Genomic DNA, 14,312 nt, shown 5'->3' on the forward strand with positions numbered 1-14,312 from the left:
AGCCCAGACCCTTGCCACTCTGTTATGCAAACTGTTAATGAAACAAACAGGAAAACCTCCCTCACCGCCCACCTCCCACCCAACCAAAGCCTCTCACCCACCCAGTGGCCTGAGCTTCTACCATCAGCGCCTCACCTCCCTGGGCTAAGGCCTCTCTCCCAGGGGCTCCACCATGGGGGAGGGGGCACAAGTAGGAGGCAGAGGCGGGAGGTGAGCACAAGGTCTTTTATGAGGCATCAAATATACATTCTTATATACAAGGAGAAAAGACAATGCCTAAACCCCAGGTCCTCTCCATACAGCCCCTCCCACTGCTGCCCTCCCCCACCCCCAAACCCCGGGGTCCCTGTCCCTTCATACAGCCAGGGTCTGTCTGTCTGTTTGTACTGCAGCCCATGGTGGAGAGGGGAGAGGGAGGCAGGAGCTGAGAAAGGAGCTGGATATGCGGGGCAAGAAGAGGAGCTGGGGCTTGTAAAAAATATATTTATAATAAATAAACAGGGCTGTAAAGGGGCTGGAGAGGCAGCAGAGACTTTGACGGACAGAAGGACTCAGGCATCCTGGCTCCCAGCCCCCACTCTGATGGCTTCAATCTCTGCCTCAGGAAGGACATCTCGGGCTCATGGTGGCCCTCTGGGAGCCCCTCTCCCCAGGGCTGACGCTGGGTGCCCTGCCCCAGCGGGGTGTGTGTGGGCAGTATCTGTAAAGTGCACTGTCTTCAGCTGTAGGTGGGGTAGGTGTGAGGGAATGGGGGGCATGCAATATGGGTGAGGGAGGGCTGCGCCCTTCTCATCCCAGACCTCAGCACCCCCGCCCCAAACCTGTCTGGACTTTGATCAGGATAAGAACGTTGCAAGGAAAGGCAAGGTCCTGAAGCTGAAGAGGTCTGGGCTGGGGCCCACTAGACAGAGAGCAGAGATCGGCTACAAAGAGGAAGCACTGCTCCACCTGGGGACCAGCATATGTGGGGGCCCACTCACCGAGTGCACTGACACCCCACATCCTCCAGCAGGTGGAGAGACACCTGGAAGTGTGTGGCCAGGCCCTGAGGTCAGAGAGAGGGCCGAGCCAGCTGGGGTTTGGCCACAACACTGCAGAGCCCCCTCCTAACCCCACTTGGCCAGAGGTGCCCTGGGGAAGCCTTCACCCTCATTGCTCTCAACACCTGCCCATCCCTACCAGCCAGAGCTGACGGGGAGCTCACACTGGCCCAGAGGTCTGAGGCCACCCAACTAGACCTCTGGGGAAAGGGAGGGGGAGGGTGAAGAGAGGGAAAAAGAGGACGAGGATCTCTGAAAGGTCCTCACCACTCCCCAGAGCTCAAGAGCCCTGCATACAGGCTGCAAGTGGCAAGGAGTCTCAAATCTGGAAGGAAACCCCAAGGAGACTGTTAGGGGTTAGAGAAGGGGTCCCGAGGCAGGGAAGAAGTGGGGAGGAGGACATTTCTATGTGCATGTATATTTTGGAAAAACTGAGGAAGCAGAGAGGTCCCTCTCCTGCAGATTCCCCAGACCTTCCCAGTCCCCAGCTCACACACTCCATTCATCAGACCACGGTGCTGATCCGGCTTGGCTTGGCCTTGGGGTTTGCAGTGGGTGGGTTGGCCGTGCCGGGGGGCCCAGAGGCGTGCAGTGGGCCATGGGGGGAGGTGGGTGGCAGGGGCGAGTGTGGGGTGTGGGGTGAGGGTGGGGGCAGGGGTGGGTAGGAGGGGTGGGGTGGGATGGGTGAGTGCGGTGACAATGGTGACTGGGGGTGGTGGGGGTGGGAGTAGGAGCCCCCTGGTGGCCGAGATCCAGGGCCCCCAGCGGCCCCCGCTGCTGGCATCATCTGTGGGTGGTGGCTGAAGATGAAGTGCTTGGGGCCCTGTTTGTGGGCTGGAGGGTGCTGGGGGGCAGGACTGTACAGGGGCAAGGGGGAGGTGGGCTGGTGCAGGGGGTGGCGGCCATGTGGAGCAAACTGAGGGTGTCCTCCGGCCCCCCGCCTGGGAGCTCTGCCTGGCCGGCCCAAGGTATAGTGCTGGGGGCCTGGGACTGGGCCATGGGCATGGAAGTGGCGATGCGGCCCCACAGGAGGAGCTGAAGCGGGAGGTGGTGGAATGGAGCCCAGCTGCGGCAGGGGCGGAGGCTGCTGAGGCGGTGGGGGGAGCGGGGGTTGCTGGGGTGGCAGGTAGGGTGGCGGGGCTGGGCCTGGTCCTTGGCAATACTGGGCATGCAGGGCCTGGAGCTTGGACTGCCCATCAGGCAGCACCCCCAGGCCACCATGGCTGTGACCGTGGTGGTGGTGGTGGTGGTGGTGGTGAGTGGAAGAAGCAGATGAAGAGGAGGCAGAGGCCTGGCCTGTTGGTGGCGGTGGCATCTGGAAGGGCCCCTTGCCCCGCTTGCTTCCAAATAGGGAGCCCAGGAAGGATGAGGAGTTGGAGACGGGCCTCTGGCTCTTGTACTCCTCTGGCGGCGGGGGTGGGGGTGGAGGTGGCATCCTCTGGTGAGGGCGTGGACTGCTAATAACAGACCCCTGGAAGGGGGGAGGGGTGGAAGTCAGGCCGGTCTAGATGTCCTAAACCCCCAACCCTAAGCCCCACCCCCCTGGTCCCTGGGGGCTGGGGAGATAGGACCCCCCTCCACGGCATAATGGAAACCAAGTCATGGTCCTGTACTTGTACATGGAGCGCCCCCAGCTTGCAGAGCTCTGCTGTCACATCCACTATCTCATCTGAGCTTCAGCTGGGAGAGGAAGATTTAGCAGTACCTTCTCCTCATCCCCATTTTGCAGGCAGGGAGCATGTTAGGCCCAGAGAGACAGAGTGACTTGGTCAGGCTCAAAGAGCAGGACTTGGAAGTAAGAGCTTCTCTCGGCCCAACTCCAAGAGCATCACTACTTGGAGTCGGCCCTGGGGTTGAGAGGGGGCTCGGGAGAGTGGAAGACAGACTGAGAGACAGGCAGAGTGAGGACAGAGAGAGTTGAGGACAGATTGAGAGAGTGGTTGGCTGGGAGAGGCAGCCGCAGGGTTCCCGGCAGGGAAGAGGGGGAAGCAACAGGTCCCCTCCTCCTCTGGGGCGCCAGGGTGGCAGGGCAGGGCTCATGCAGAGAGTGGGGCAGGAGCTGGCACTTACTTCGATGGTGCTGTCCAGCGATCCCACGCTGTTACGCCGCCCCCGCTTCCCTGCGCCCACAAGCAAGGAGCCCAGCGTCAGAGCAGCAACCCCCCCTCCCCACCCGGCTGGGCTCCAGAGCTGGGCACCAGGTCTGGGCCCCTCCCAGGGACAGACACCCCTATTCCCTTTCCCCCGTTGGAGAGGGGGAGGTCGGGAGGAGGAGAGGTAGAGAAGGAGGAGCGAGAGGAGGAAAAGATGGAGGAGGAGGAGGAGAGGAGGAGGAGGAAAGGTGGTGCCTGAGAGACAGAAGAGCAAAGAGAGGAGAAGTGGAGCAGCGAAAGAGAGGGGCTGAGTGGCCCCATTCGCACTCCCTGGCCCAAACTCTGGGCTCCGCCTGTGCTGACCCAGCTCCCAGGTCCCCTGTGGCATGGCACCTAGGACTCTGGATGAAGGCAGGATGCGTGCATGTGTGGTGAGTGCAAGGAAGGCTGGCAGTCAGTGATAGGAAGCGAAGAGGACACCCAGTCCCACGGCTCCCCAGCCAGGGCAGGGGCCCCGGGAGACTTGCCTGCATCTGAGAGGTCTCGCAGGGAACTGCTGAGTGCACCCCGTTTGAGCCCATCGCCTGCCCCATAAGTGTCCTCCAGGCTGCTTCGGGCCAGTGTGCCATTCACCGAGTCCTTGGCCCCTCCGGGCTGTGAGGTGTTAGGCCGCATCATACCTTTCTGCTTTTCCAGCTCCGCTGGGTGGCAGTGGGGGAGACAGGGGGCAAAGGTCAGGGACAGGAGTGAGAAGCCACCTGACTGACCCCAGCCTTCTGTGGGCCTTCCCCTTCCTCACCTGCTCTGTCCTCAGGTCTCCTGCTTCGCCCCCTGGACAGCCATACCTCAGCTACATCTCCTAAGTGCTGCAGCGCCCAGCCTGTCTTGCACAATTTCCTCTGGCTCAGTCTTCCCTTGTCCCTCTCAGCGCCTGCTCCTCTGGCTCCTCTCCCCTTGCTTCTCCCTCCCCTGTCTGGTCTCCCAGACCACCCCTACCTTTCAAAACAGAGCTTTACAGTGGCTGCTTTGTTCCCAGGAGGGGCAGGAAGGCCCTTCGAGCCTATGGCAAAGGGCACTCATTCCAGAGCCCGCTCCATTCTCAGATACCTTGCTCCAGAGCAGAGGGCTCCTGCAAGGACAGGAGTAGGAAACCAACGGAAATCAAATTCTCTATTATGTGTCAGCCATGTGTTGGGTGCTATGCTTACTCAGTCTCTCTCAATCCTTATACCAGTTCAGAGGTAAGTATTAGCAGCCACAGTTTCCAGAGGAAGAAACTGAGAATCTGAGAAGTCACAGAGCTTGCCCAGGGCAAGTCTGGAAGTGGGGGAGCTGACATTATGGAAGCAGGTCTGCCTGAGTCCAGAGCTCATGTTCTCCAGCCTTATACTCCCGCCTCCCTGCGGAGGTCACAGAGACTTCTATCTATCACCCATCCCTCCTCCTGGCATGCTCACCCTCTCTCTGAATATCCCCAGGGTCTCAAGGATATGGTGAGCTAAATGAACGACCCTGCCTTGCTGAAGAGCACAGCAGACCCAAAAACTGTGAAGGCCTCACTGAGGAGCAGTCCACATCTCTTTCTCTGTCTCTCTGTCTATCTGCCTGCCTTTCTAGTTAACACCATGTTACTTAACCTGGAGAAAAGAACTTAGAGGGCATTGGGAGGAATGAGATGCAATCACTATTTTCTATTATATATGATCAGAATGACTTGATGTGGCCCCTGGAGGCCAGGAGAATGGGTCATCAGGACTCAGTTCAGGAACGAGAATGTGGGAAGAGGAAAGGAGAGGCTGGGAAGGGGAGTAACATCAGTTGGACACTAACGATATTCAACACTCATGTCCTGTGAACATGTAGGACACATCCTCCACCTTATCTCATTGAATCTTTACAACTCTGTGAAAATTTCACCACTCCAATTTCATGTATGAAAAAACTGGGGCTCAGAGAGTCAGGTACCTTTCCCCAGTTTACCCAGATAATAAGCAGCATACCTGGCATCTGAAACTAGAGTCCTACCTCCAATACCCTGCTTCTTCTCCCTGCTGCCTTTCAATAGAAGGAAGTGCTGGCTCATAATTAGGGCTTGAAATAATAATGAGGTTGAGAGGTAATGAGCCTCTTGTCACTGAAGGTATTCAAGCAGAGGCTGAAGGGTTCCTGGAATGAGGGTAGGAAGTTTGGACAAGCTAACCCCCAACTCTGAGTTTCTCAGAGGACAGGATTCTTAGTGTCTGCAAGGCACTGTATTAGTCGGGGAAGGAGATGTGGCTGGGTTACTCACACTCCACACGGTATTTCTCCATCTCCTGCACCTCAGCAATGGATTCTCGGAGGTCAGATGTGAAGCGCAGTCGGTCCTGGAGGCTGGGGGCATTGAAGATGATGAGGACTTTGCGCTCCCCACCAGGTACTGCAGACAGCAACTTGATCCCAAACTGGTAATCTGTTGGGAAGGGGAAGGTCAGGCACCTCTGTCTGAGGCAAGGTGGCTCATATGTGAAATAACTTTTCTCATGTCCATCTCTGACCCAGCCTCTTCTCTGCATGGGCATCATCAGTGGGCCCCCTTTGTTCCAAAGCCCCCAGACTCCTGGTAGTCATGGTATTCCCTATGCCCCAGGATGGAAAGGCAGGCTGAACTCTGGCTGTTCTCTAGAACCCCTTCCTTCACCTCTCTGACTCTACTCACATTGCTTCTGATGCCCAGAAGCCACCCATCAAAGCTCCTCTGGCTTAGTCCTTCAATGCGTGGTGTGATCACCATCACTTTAGCCCATCAGAAAACATACATGCTGCAGTTCTCTGCCAGATTATGAGCTCCCCAGGGCACAGACCCAAGTCATACTCCACCCTGCCCTGCCTTCCATCCTGGGACCAAGGAAGTGCTTTGGAGACCTCAGCCCTGTTGTAAAGGAGTCCCAAAACTGGAGGCTGGTGTGGAGGAAGGATGAGCATGAGGGCCACGGCAAAGACTCTTGGGATGCTGGGATCCAAGAAGGGACTCACATGAATTCTGGAAGAGCTGCATGTGCATTTCCACGAGGGGAAAGGACTGACGGAAACTGTATGTCACCAAGATCTTCTTCTTCTGGAAAATTTTGGTGACCTTTGGCAGGGGTGGGAAAAAGACAAGAGGCAGGGTTTGGGGTGGGGAATTTCCCATGGCATCTATTGCTTGTTACTGCCTACGCCCTACCCCACCACCACCACCACCACTAACAGACATATACACACAAACACACATACCCACAAGTTGGGGAGAACTGAAGCTTGGTGGAGCAGAACAGGAGAGACGGGAGAGAAATGCAATTTCCTGATGTAATGATGATGCGCAACAGGCATTCACGATTTTTATAGGAACTAACTGAATGCTGCTCCCCCCAGGAAGCCTCTTCTAATACCGCACACAGAGTCCCCCTCCCACCATTTTCTGAGCATCTAGAGTGCTGGTTCAGTGCCTTTCACCATTAGGCTTGAGGAAAGTGCTATGAGTGTGTGACTGCTGGACTGGAAACACCAAGAGGAGTCTATCTTGCCCACCTGGGCCAGACCCAATGCACATTGGAAATCTACAATAAACCAATGTGTAGAGTTAATGAGTCTTCTTCTCAACAACCCAAGGTCTTTATCAAGTACTCGAGTGTTCTAGACTCAGCTAACATGGATTGGAAACATCTCAGACCATCTGCAAGTGGCATTTAAAAGCACATTATTTGATTTCAGGATGGTTACGGTACACACTTATGCAAAGCATCTTTTTAGCCCTTTGGATTGTGAGAGAACAAGGACTGAGTCTCCCTCATCTCTGGGAACCCAGTGCCTAGTATGGGGCTGGGCACCCACAGGTGTCAGTGCACAATGGATGGTGAAACATTTACTCAATACCTATGTGGGCGAGGCCCTCCTCTGGGTTAGGCTAGTCCACATCTGACGTGTTATTTCACCCCCATGACAACCCTGAGCTGGGGATTAGCTCCACTTCACAGAAGAGGAAATAAAAGTTCAGAGGGCACTGGAGGAGCTTTATCCAAAGCAGCAATACTCAACTAGAGGTGACTTTGCCCCCTAGAGGACATTTTTAGTTTGAGTGCTACTGCTGTCTAGTAGATAGAAACCAGGGGTGCCGCTAAACATGCTTCAATGCACAGGAGAGTTCTCACAATAGAGTTATCCCACATCCACCCCAGATGTCAATAGTCCCAAGGTTGAGAAATCTGCTCTAAAGGAGAGAACACCAAGGGAGGACAGGTCACTGTCCTCAAACCCCTGAGGAGCTGTCTCAGAGCAGAGGGAGAACACTCATTCTCTGGGATCCCAAGGGTTGAGTGAAGATTATTGGAGGAAACCCATTGGGAGACAGATTCTAGCAGTCAGAGCTGTCCGAACAGAAAACTGGCTCCCTTGGAGGAAGGCAGCCTTCTGTGCCGCACTCATGCAAACAGAGAACCATGCGGGAATCTGACTCTTGCCTAGGATAAGAGGTTGGACAGGACCCTGAATTTCCCTTCCCATCTGCAGAGTCCTAAGAGTCCCAGTTCTAAAAGACGTATGTCTACACTGGTGATGAGCTCGGTTTTAAGAATTACTTCAAGCATCCCAACCACCAGAAGGTTTCAGACCGACTTCAGGGTCACAGGTTCACTTCCTCCAGTCAACCTACTGGGTTATTAAGGTGGGCGTGGACTTTTTCTACCACTTCCCAGATTGTAAGCCTGTTATCTGCCCTGGTCCTCACCTTTTCTGTCCCCCTGTGGCTGTCACTACCTCCAAATGGATCCTCCAAATGGTGAGGTAAAGGAGGGGCAGAGGCACCCAGATCACATGGCAGAGCTACTTACCCACCATGTCTCCACCCACCAATGTTAATGGTTTATACCCCACCCAGAGTCCAAGCTCACCACTTCCCTCCTTCTCCTCCCCTCAATGCGCATACCACAAGGAGGTCGTTGAAGAGGAAGACCTCCCGCTGATGCAACCCTAGCCTCTGTGGGCGGTTTGGATCTGGCACCTCATAGAGCTGGCAGCAGCAAACCAGTCGACGGTGAGGAAGAGATAGGACCTAGATAGGCATGAAGAAATAGGTGTCCGCAAGGCCAGCCCACCAGCTTCAGGCATCTTAACATTAACTGCAAGAGTAAGTTCACTTCTGGTATATATCACTGTCACTCTGATACAAGGAATCTAAGCAACTAAGCCTAGGCTTATCTTTGTCCCTGTAGCTCCCTCTGTCTGGAATGCTTTCCTTGCTCAGCTCCCTATGGCCACATTCCACCCCTCCTCCAAACCCCAGTTCCAGTGTTCTCTTTTCCAAGAAGCCATTCCTAATCTCACTGGGCTGAAAATGACCTCTCCCTCCCATGTGCTCCCCTTAAATTAACCTAACTATAAGGTGGAGGTATTGAGTTTTTGTCTGACACCTCCCCACCCTGGTCTGTGCTTCCAAGGACAGAGACCATATCTTGTTTGTACCTGTGTCCCCAGTGCCAACTGAAATGCTAGGCTCAGTGGAAAAGCATCTGTAAATGTTTGTTGACTAAAAGACTAGAGTGTGTTCGTGGCTTCGGTCATCAGCTGTTATCTTGGCTGCTCACTTGGGATGGACCAGCCAAACCAGAGGTGAGAAGCATGTTAATATTTACACAGCATCCACGATATGCCTTGCCATGCACCAGATCCATTCCCACAGAGCATTCCACTCAAGCTGCCCACCACTCCTGAGGAATGCATCACCACCCCCTCCATTCAGCAGCTGAGGGGAGCCTGGGGCTCAGAGGGGCATGGACTCACCTCCCCAACCCTGTCCCTTCTTCAGCCTCCCAAGGCACTTACCGGTTTCTTGCCTACAATCATGCGCTCCACGGCCTGCACTTGGGACACATGGTCATCGTTGGTCCGCAGTTCGCGTCCCTGGATGCGCTGGTAAATACCCACTAGGAGGTCTCGGGGGATGTCTTCACCGTTGTCAACCCCTGGTGGAGGGAATACACAGGAATATATAGTATACATGTGGGGAGTGAGTGTCAGGGATTTTCCACAACCCTCCACACCCAGGCGTGGGCCCTAACGATGGCCAGGACTGGAGGGAACAGCCACCCTTGGTCCCTTGGCCAGGATCAGGCCAGAAGAGTCAGTTGCTTTCTTCCCCAGGACGGGAATTCTGTCTAACAACTCAGAGCACAGTGTGATTAAAACAATGACACTTTTTTTTTGGCCTTTCTAACTAACAAAAATAATGTTAAATGATAATATCCAGTATTAGTAAGAGTTCATGGAAGCGGGCATATATACTAACATAACTGTTTGGAAGGTAATTTGGCAAGCCTCACTATTCAGTGATTCCTCTTCTAGGAACCCACTGTAAGGAATTACTCAGAAATATGTGCAAAGATATGTGTATAAGTGCAGCTTATGATAAAAATTTCAAACAATCTAAGTTCTAACAGCCAAGGAATACTGAAGTAAAGCTGAATATATCCATTTCATAAAATAATTTATAGCTGTTAAAAATTTGATATTTATTTAAGAAAATCACAAGAAAATTCCTATAGCAAGTGAAAAAAAAAGCAAGATAATAAATTGCTTGTACAACCTGATCTTAACTGTATAGTTACACTTGTTGCTGTTGTTTAGTCACTAAGTCAAATAAATGGAGAGATAGTCCATTTTCATGAATTGTTGTTGCTGTTACTGTTTAGTCTCTAAGTTGTGTCTCATTCTTTCACAACCCCATGGACTGTAGCCCACCAGGTTCCTCTGTCCGTGGGGTTCTCCAGGCAAGAATACTGGAGTGTGTTGCCATTTCCTTCTCCAGATAATCTTCCCGACTCAGTAATCAAACCCGCATCTCCTGCATTACAGGCGGATTCTTTACCACTGAGCCACTGGGGGAGTTACATGTGCATAGGAAAAAAAAAGACTAGAATATACCAAAATATCAAACATGGTTGCCTCTAGGGGACAGAATTTTGGATGGTTAAAATTTTTAATAACTTCTATATTTCTAAAATTTTTGGAATGAACAGGAATTCATTTTGTTTGCTTATTTAATAATTGGAGGGTGAAGATATACACATGTACAATATATGTACATATAAAAAATATATTGTATATATACAATATATATGTACACATATAAAATATGTACATGTGTGTATATGTATACACATGTACATATACACACATATAGACATACACACAGACAAGGAGGGGAGAAGGGAGAATGGATGAAATGAGTGAACGAACGAATGAATGACTAATGGCAGGATCCTGGGAGACAGCTCCAGATGGCCTCTGGTCTGTCTTACTCCCTCCTTTGAAGTCTACCATCCTTCTGATTGTCTGCTGAGCAAAACCCACTCACTCCTCTGACAAAAACCTTCTGCTAAAGAAAATGTTTTCTCCTTAGGAAATGCCAAGCCTCCTCCTTGGACACCAGGTACTAAACAAACAGCCTTCATCACACCGCCTTTTTACCTCAGCAGTCAGACAGCTTAAGAGCCCAATGATGCAAACCTCTGACAGTTAGCAAATCTGTCTTGTCTGTTTGTTTTTCCTCAATTATACTTCCCTCTTTCCTTTCTGTTTAAATAATCCTAACATCTGTGCCATTTCTAGTAGGCTGCTCTTTGGTGAGAGGCAGGGCTTGACATCAATACAATAAACCAAGAAAAAAGTCAAGGGGACACCTTTCATCTGGCACGTCAAGGCCCCTGGAAACAGGTTCTAACTGACCTTCCTAACTAGATTGTCTGCCTCCTCTCGATTGTTCTCCAAGCAACTTTGTTTTCCTACCTCTGTGCCTTTGTTATTCTTACTGCTAGGTAAGCCTCCTCTATCACTGGTCATATTATCTCTCTTCCCTGAGCTCTGAATATACTTCTGGCCTGTCTGACATCACAGTTCGTTTCCTGTCTTGTGCTGGGTATCTGGTACTACAAGTCAATCTCTCGCGCACAAACTGGGAGCCCTCTTGGGGCAGGGACTGTGGCAGATGCCCCTCCACGGTCCTTAGCACCTATCATAGGACTGGCACACATGAGGCACTCAGTGTCAACTGCCTGGCTGGCTGATTGATGAATGAATAAATGAATGTATGAGTGGAGGAAAGGGTACCTAAAATAAATAAGTCTTTATGGGCAAACAAGAAAGGGAAACAGGGAGAAATGAGTGAATTAGTGTAAGTTCCATAAAAGTCACGGATTTTACCTCCCGTTCAGAACCTCCTGTTTAGTCAATATTCAGTGTGGGGATGAATGGACAAACAAATGACCATTTGAGTGATTTAACAAGTGAATGCTGTGGGAACATCTAGCCTTGGCAGAAAACGAGGTTAAATTTTCAGGGAGTAGATGTGATCTCCCTCTTCCTTCCCACCCCTGCCACCTGGCCCACTTTCTCTTCCCAGGTAAAAGACAGGAAAAGCTGATGGGAAGCTCTGGGGTACCTCTCAGGTTCTTGATGAAGTCATCTAGTTTCATCTTGCGTTCAGCCTTGACGCTGGGACTGTACATGTCAGTATTGAGGAGGATGATGGCAAAAGCAAGGATGAAAATGGTGTCTGGATTCCGGAACTGGCGCACGAGGGCTGGGTTACACACACAGTACCGCTGGCTGCAGGGCAGGAGGGGTCAGGACCAGGGTTAGGCACCAGTAATCTCCGCCTACCCACCATCCTCCCATCTGGCACCACCAATTCTCTCCTCCAAGACATACTCCCAAACCCTTTGGGTCTCTCCTCTTTATTCAGACTTTCCTCAAGATTAGCATGTAAAAATCACAACAGCTACCTTTCATGGAGCTTTGCCAGGGTATTTATGTATGTCATCTTCTGTAATCCCATCATAGTTTTGCAGCCCCATTTTACAGATGAAGTGACTGAAGCCCAAAGTGGCCTTCAGTGTCTAGGATAATAGAGCTGATAAATGGTGAAACCAGGGTGAAAATCTAGATCTTTCTGACTACAAAGCAAATCCTCCCATGTCAGAAAACAAGTTCCCAGCAACTCTTCTATTTCTCTTCTAAATACCCCAAAGTGGTACAGTCAGGGCTTATAACCAGGTCTGATGCCTGATCCCTGCAGCATTCATGGAGGAAGATAACAGTTAAGAGCATGGGTCATGGAATCAGACACACGAGTTGAAATTCTGGTTCCACTGTTTATTCACCATATGACTCTGGACAAGTTACTCAGCCTCTCTAAACTTCTGATTTCTCATCTGCAAAATGAGAATAATAAGAGAAGCACCTACCTCACCAGGTTGTTGGGAATGTTCACTGAAATAATCATGTAAAGTGTCCAGCTCAGTAACCCAATCAACACCTGATGAGTATGGTATCAGCTCAGGGAACATGAGTTGTTGTTGCTGATGCTGTTGTCACTTATTAGATGCCCATGTCCCAGATGCTAAGCTGGATACTTTAGGTACATTACCTCTAATCGTCACAACTGCCTTGCAATATAGGATTTATAATTTCCAATTTCTAGTTCAGAAAGTATGAGGCTCAGAGAGATGACTCATAGACCCATCCTACACTGGCCCCCAAAGCAGAGAAAGGCAGCTTTAGTACTGGGAAGTGGGCACACCTGAAGGCTTCGATGAGTCGTTCCACTTTCTGGGCCTCACCCTGAACCCGGATGTGGGATTGGAACTTCCGGAGCGCATCATCCAAATCCATGGAGGAGAAGTCCATTTCATCCACCACACAGCTGAGGAGCAGAGAAGGGGGTGTGGCACTCTCAATTCCTCTGCAAAGAACCTCTGACCCACCCTGACCTGCTCCAATGAACCAAATCCCCCACTGATAGACTTCCAAAATCTGAACCTGTGGCCCAAGCAAATACTTATGAGGATGAAAGTGAAAGTTGCTCAGTCATGTCTGACTCTTTGCAACCCCATGGAGTGTACATCCATGAAATTGTCCAGGCCAGAATACAGGATTGGGTAGCTGTCCCCTTCTCCAGGGGATCTTCCCAACCCAAGGATCGAACCCAGGTCTCCCGCATCGCAGGCAGATTCTTTACCAGCTGAGCCACCAGGGAAGCCCAAACGAGGATAGAATGTTTGAAATGGAACCCATCCCAGAAAATTCAGGCAAGACACATGGTTGCTAAGGGTCTGTTCCATCAACCCATTGATATCAGGGATGGGAAAACTGAGGCTCAAAGCAGGTCATAGGACAAGCATGCCTTGCCTGGGGCCACCCAGAGACTTTAGGACTAACGCCAAGAGAGATCAGATCTCTTTAGGGCAGAGAGGTATGGGAGCAGGAGGTCTATTCATCCTGTTTTGCAAAGTTTATCTCCCTCCTGCCCTCCTTTTTCAAGAACCCCTGGCCTAGTCTGTCCCAGCCTGGGGTCCTCACTCCAACACATCTCTGTTGAACTGCTTCTGCCGGTTCCCTAGGAATTCCCCTATCATCTGCCGGCTCAGGCCTTTCCGTTCCAGGATGAAGTGAGCCACTCCCACCGGCGTGTCTGACAGGAAGCCCCGCTCAATCAGATACTGGATACCCTTCTCTGGCTTCCTGCAGAAAGAGGGGAGGGAGATGAGATGACAGTCCTCCTGGAACTCTACCCCCTGCCTTATATCTTGAACTAATTTTGGGCCCAACCATGGCCTCAGAGAGCCAAGAAGGTCCACTCCCTTCATGTGGCCCACTCTCTTCATGGTACACATAAGAAAACTGAGGCCCAAGGGAAAGAAGCCACTTTCCCATTTCACAGAGATTCAAAAATTCCAAGGTATCTTCAACTCAACTTCCTCCTTCACTGGAACCACATTACAATTGAAAGAAAATTAAGATCTGATGAGAGCCTGTTCTGTGCCAGGAGCTTTGATATTCTCCACAGGCACTGAGGAGTCCTGGGAGAAGGCCTGAGTTCCAGGCTAAGTCCTTCTCTCTGCGTCACAGACCCTCGGAGTAGGAAAGTAGTAAAAAGATTACTTTTTCCACATCCCACTCAGGCAGGCACCACCAAGCCTCTGTTAGTGTTTCTATAGATCAGTTGCTCCCTACTTTCCATATCTGGGTCTGAGCTATCCCATATTCAGAACCCCAGAGCCTTAGGGCCTCATGAGGCTAGAATTTGGGAGACTTTGGTGCCACAGATGGAGTCTCAGATCCATTACTTACCATGCATGAATTGCGACAATTCCCTTTAGTTCTCCAA

General features: G+C 51.4%; 1 protein-coding gene across 8 annotated transcripts in view; it reads right to left on the reverse strand.

The window, feature by feature from the left end:
• Positions 1–210: 210 nt before the first annotated feature.
• Positions 211–14,312, reverse strand: part of IQSEC2 (IQ motif and Sec7 domain ArfGEF 2) — a 77,227-nt gene continuing 63,125 nt past the window's right edge. For 6 of the 8 annotated variants that reach the window (XM_043458157.1, XM_043458156.1, XM_043458162.1 and 3 more), the window contains 10 exons: positions 13,505–13,666; positions 12,726–12,848; positions 11,586–11,752; positions 8,972–9,111; positions 8,076–8,201; positions 6,149–6,248; positions 5,424–5,585; positions 3,661–3,834; positions 3,111–3,160; positions 211–2,511 (listed from right to left, as the gene is read on the reverse strand). In XM_043458157.1, the coding sequence (XP_043314092.1) occupies positions 1,546–2,511; positions 3,111–3,160; positions 3,661–3,834; positions 5,424–5,585; positions 6,149–6,248; positions 8,076–8,201; positions 8,972–9,111; positions 11,586–11,752; positions 12,726–12,848; positions 13,505–13,666 (2,170 nt within the window). In that variant the 3' untranslated portion in view covers positions 211–1,545. The remainder of the gene's footprint in view (positions 2,512–3,110; positions 3,161–3,660; positions 3,835–5,423; positions 5,586–6,148; positions 6,249–8,075; positions 8,202–8,971; positions 9,112–11,585; positions 11,753–12,725; positions 12,849–13,504; positions 13,667–14,312) is intronic. The other 2 variants (XM_043458164.1, XM_043458163.1) reach the window with 2 other exon arrangements.

This window comes from Cervus canadensis, chromosome X (assembly GCF_019320065.1).
Source record: "Cervus canadensis isolate Bull #8, Minnesota chromosome X, ASM1932006v1, whole genome shotgun sequence".
NCBI lineage: Eukaryota > Metazoa > Chordata > Mammalia > Artiodactyla > Cervidae > Cervus > Cervus canadensis.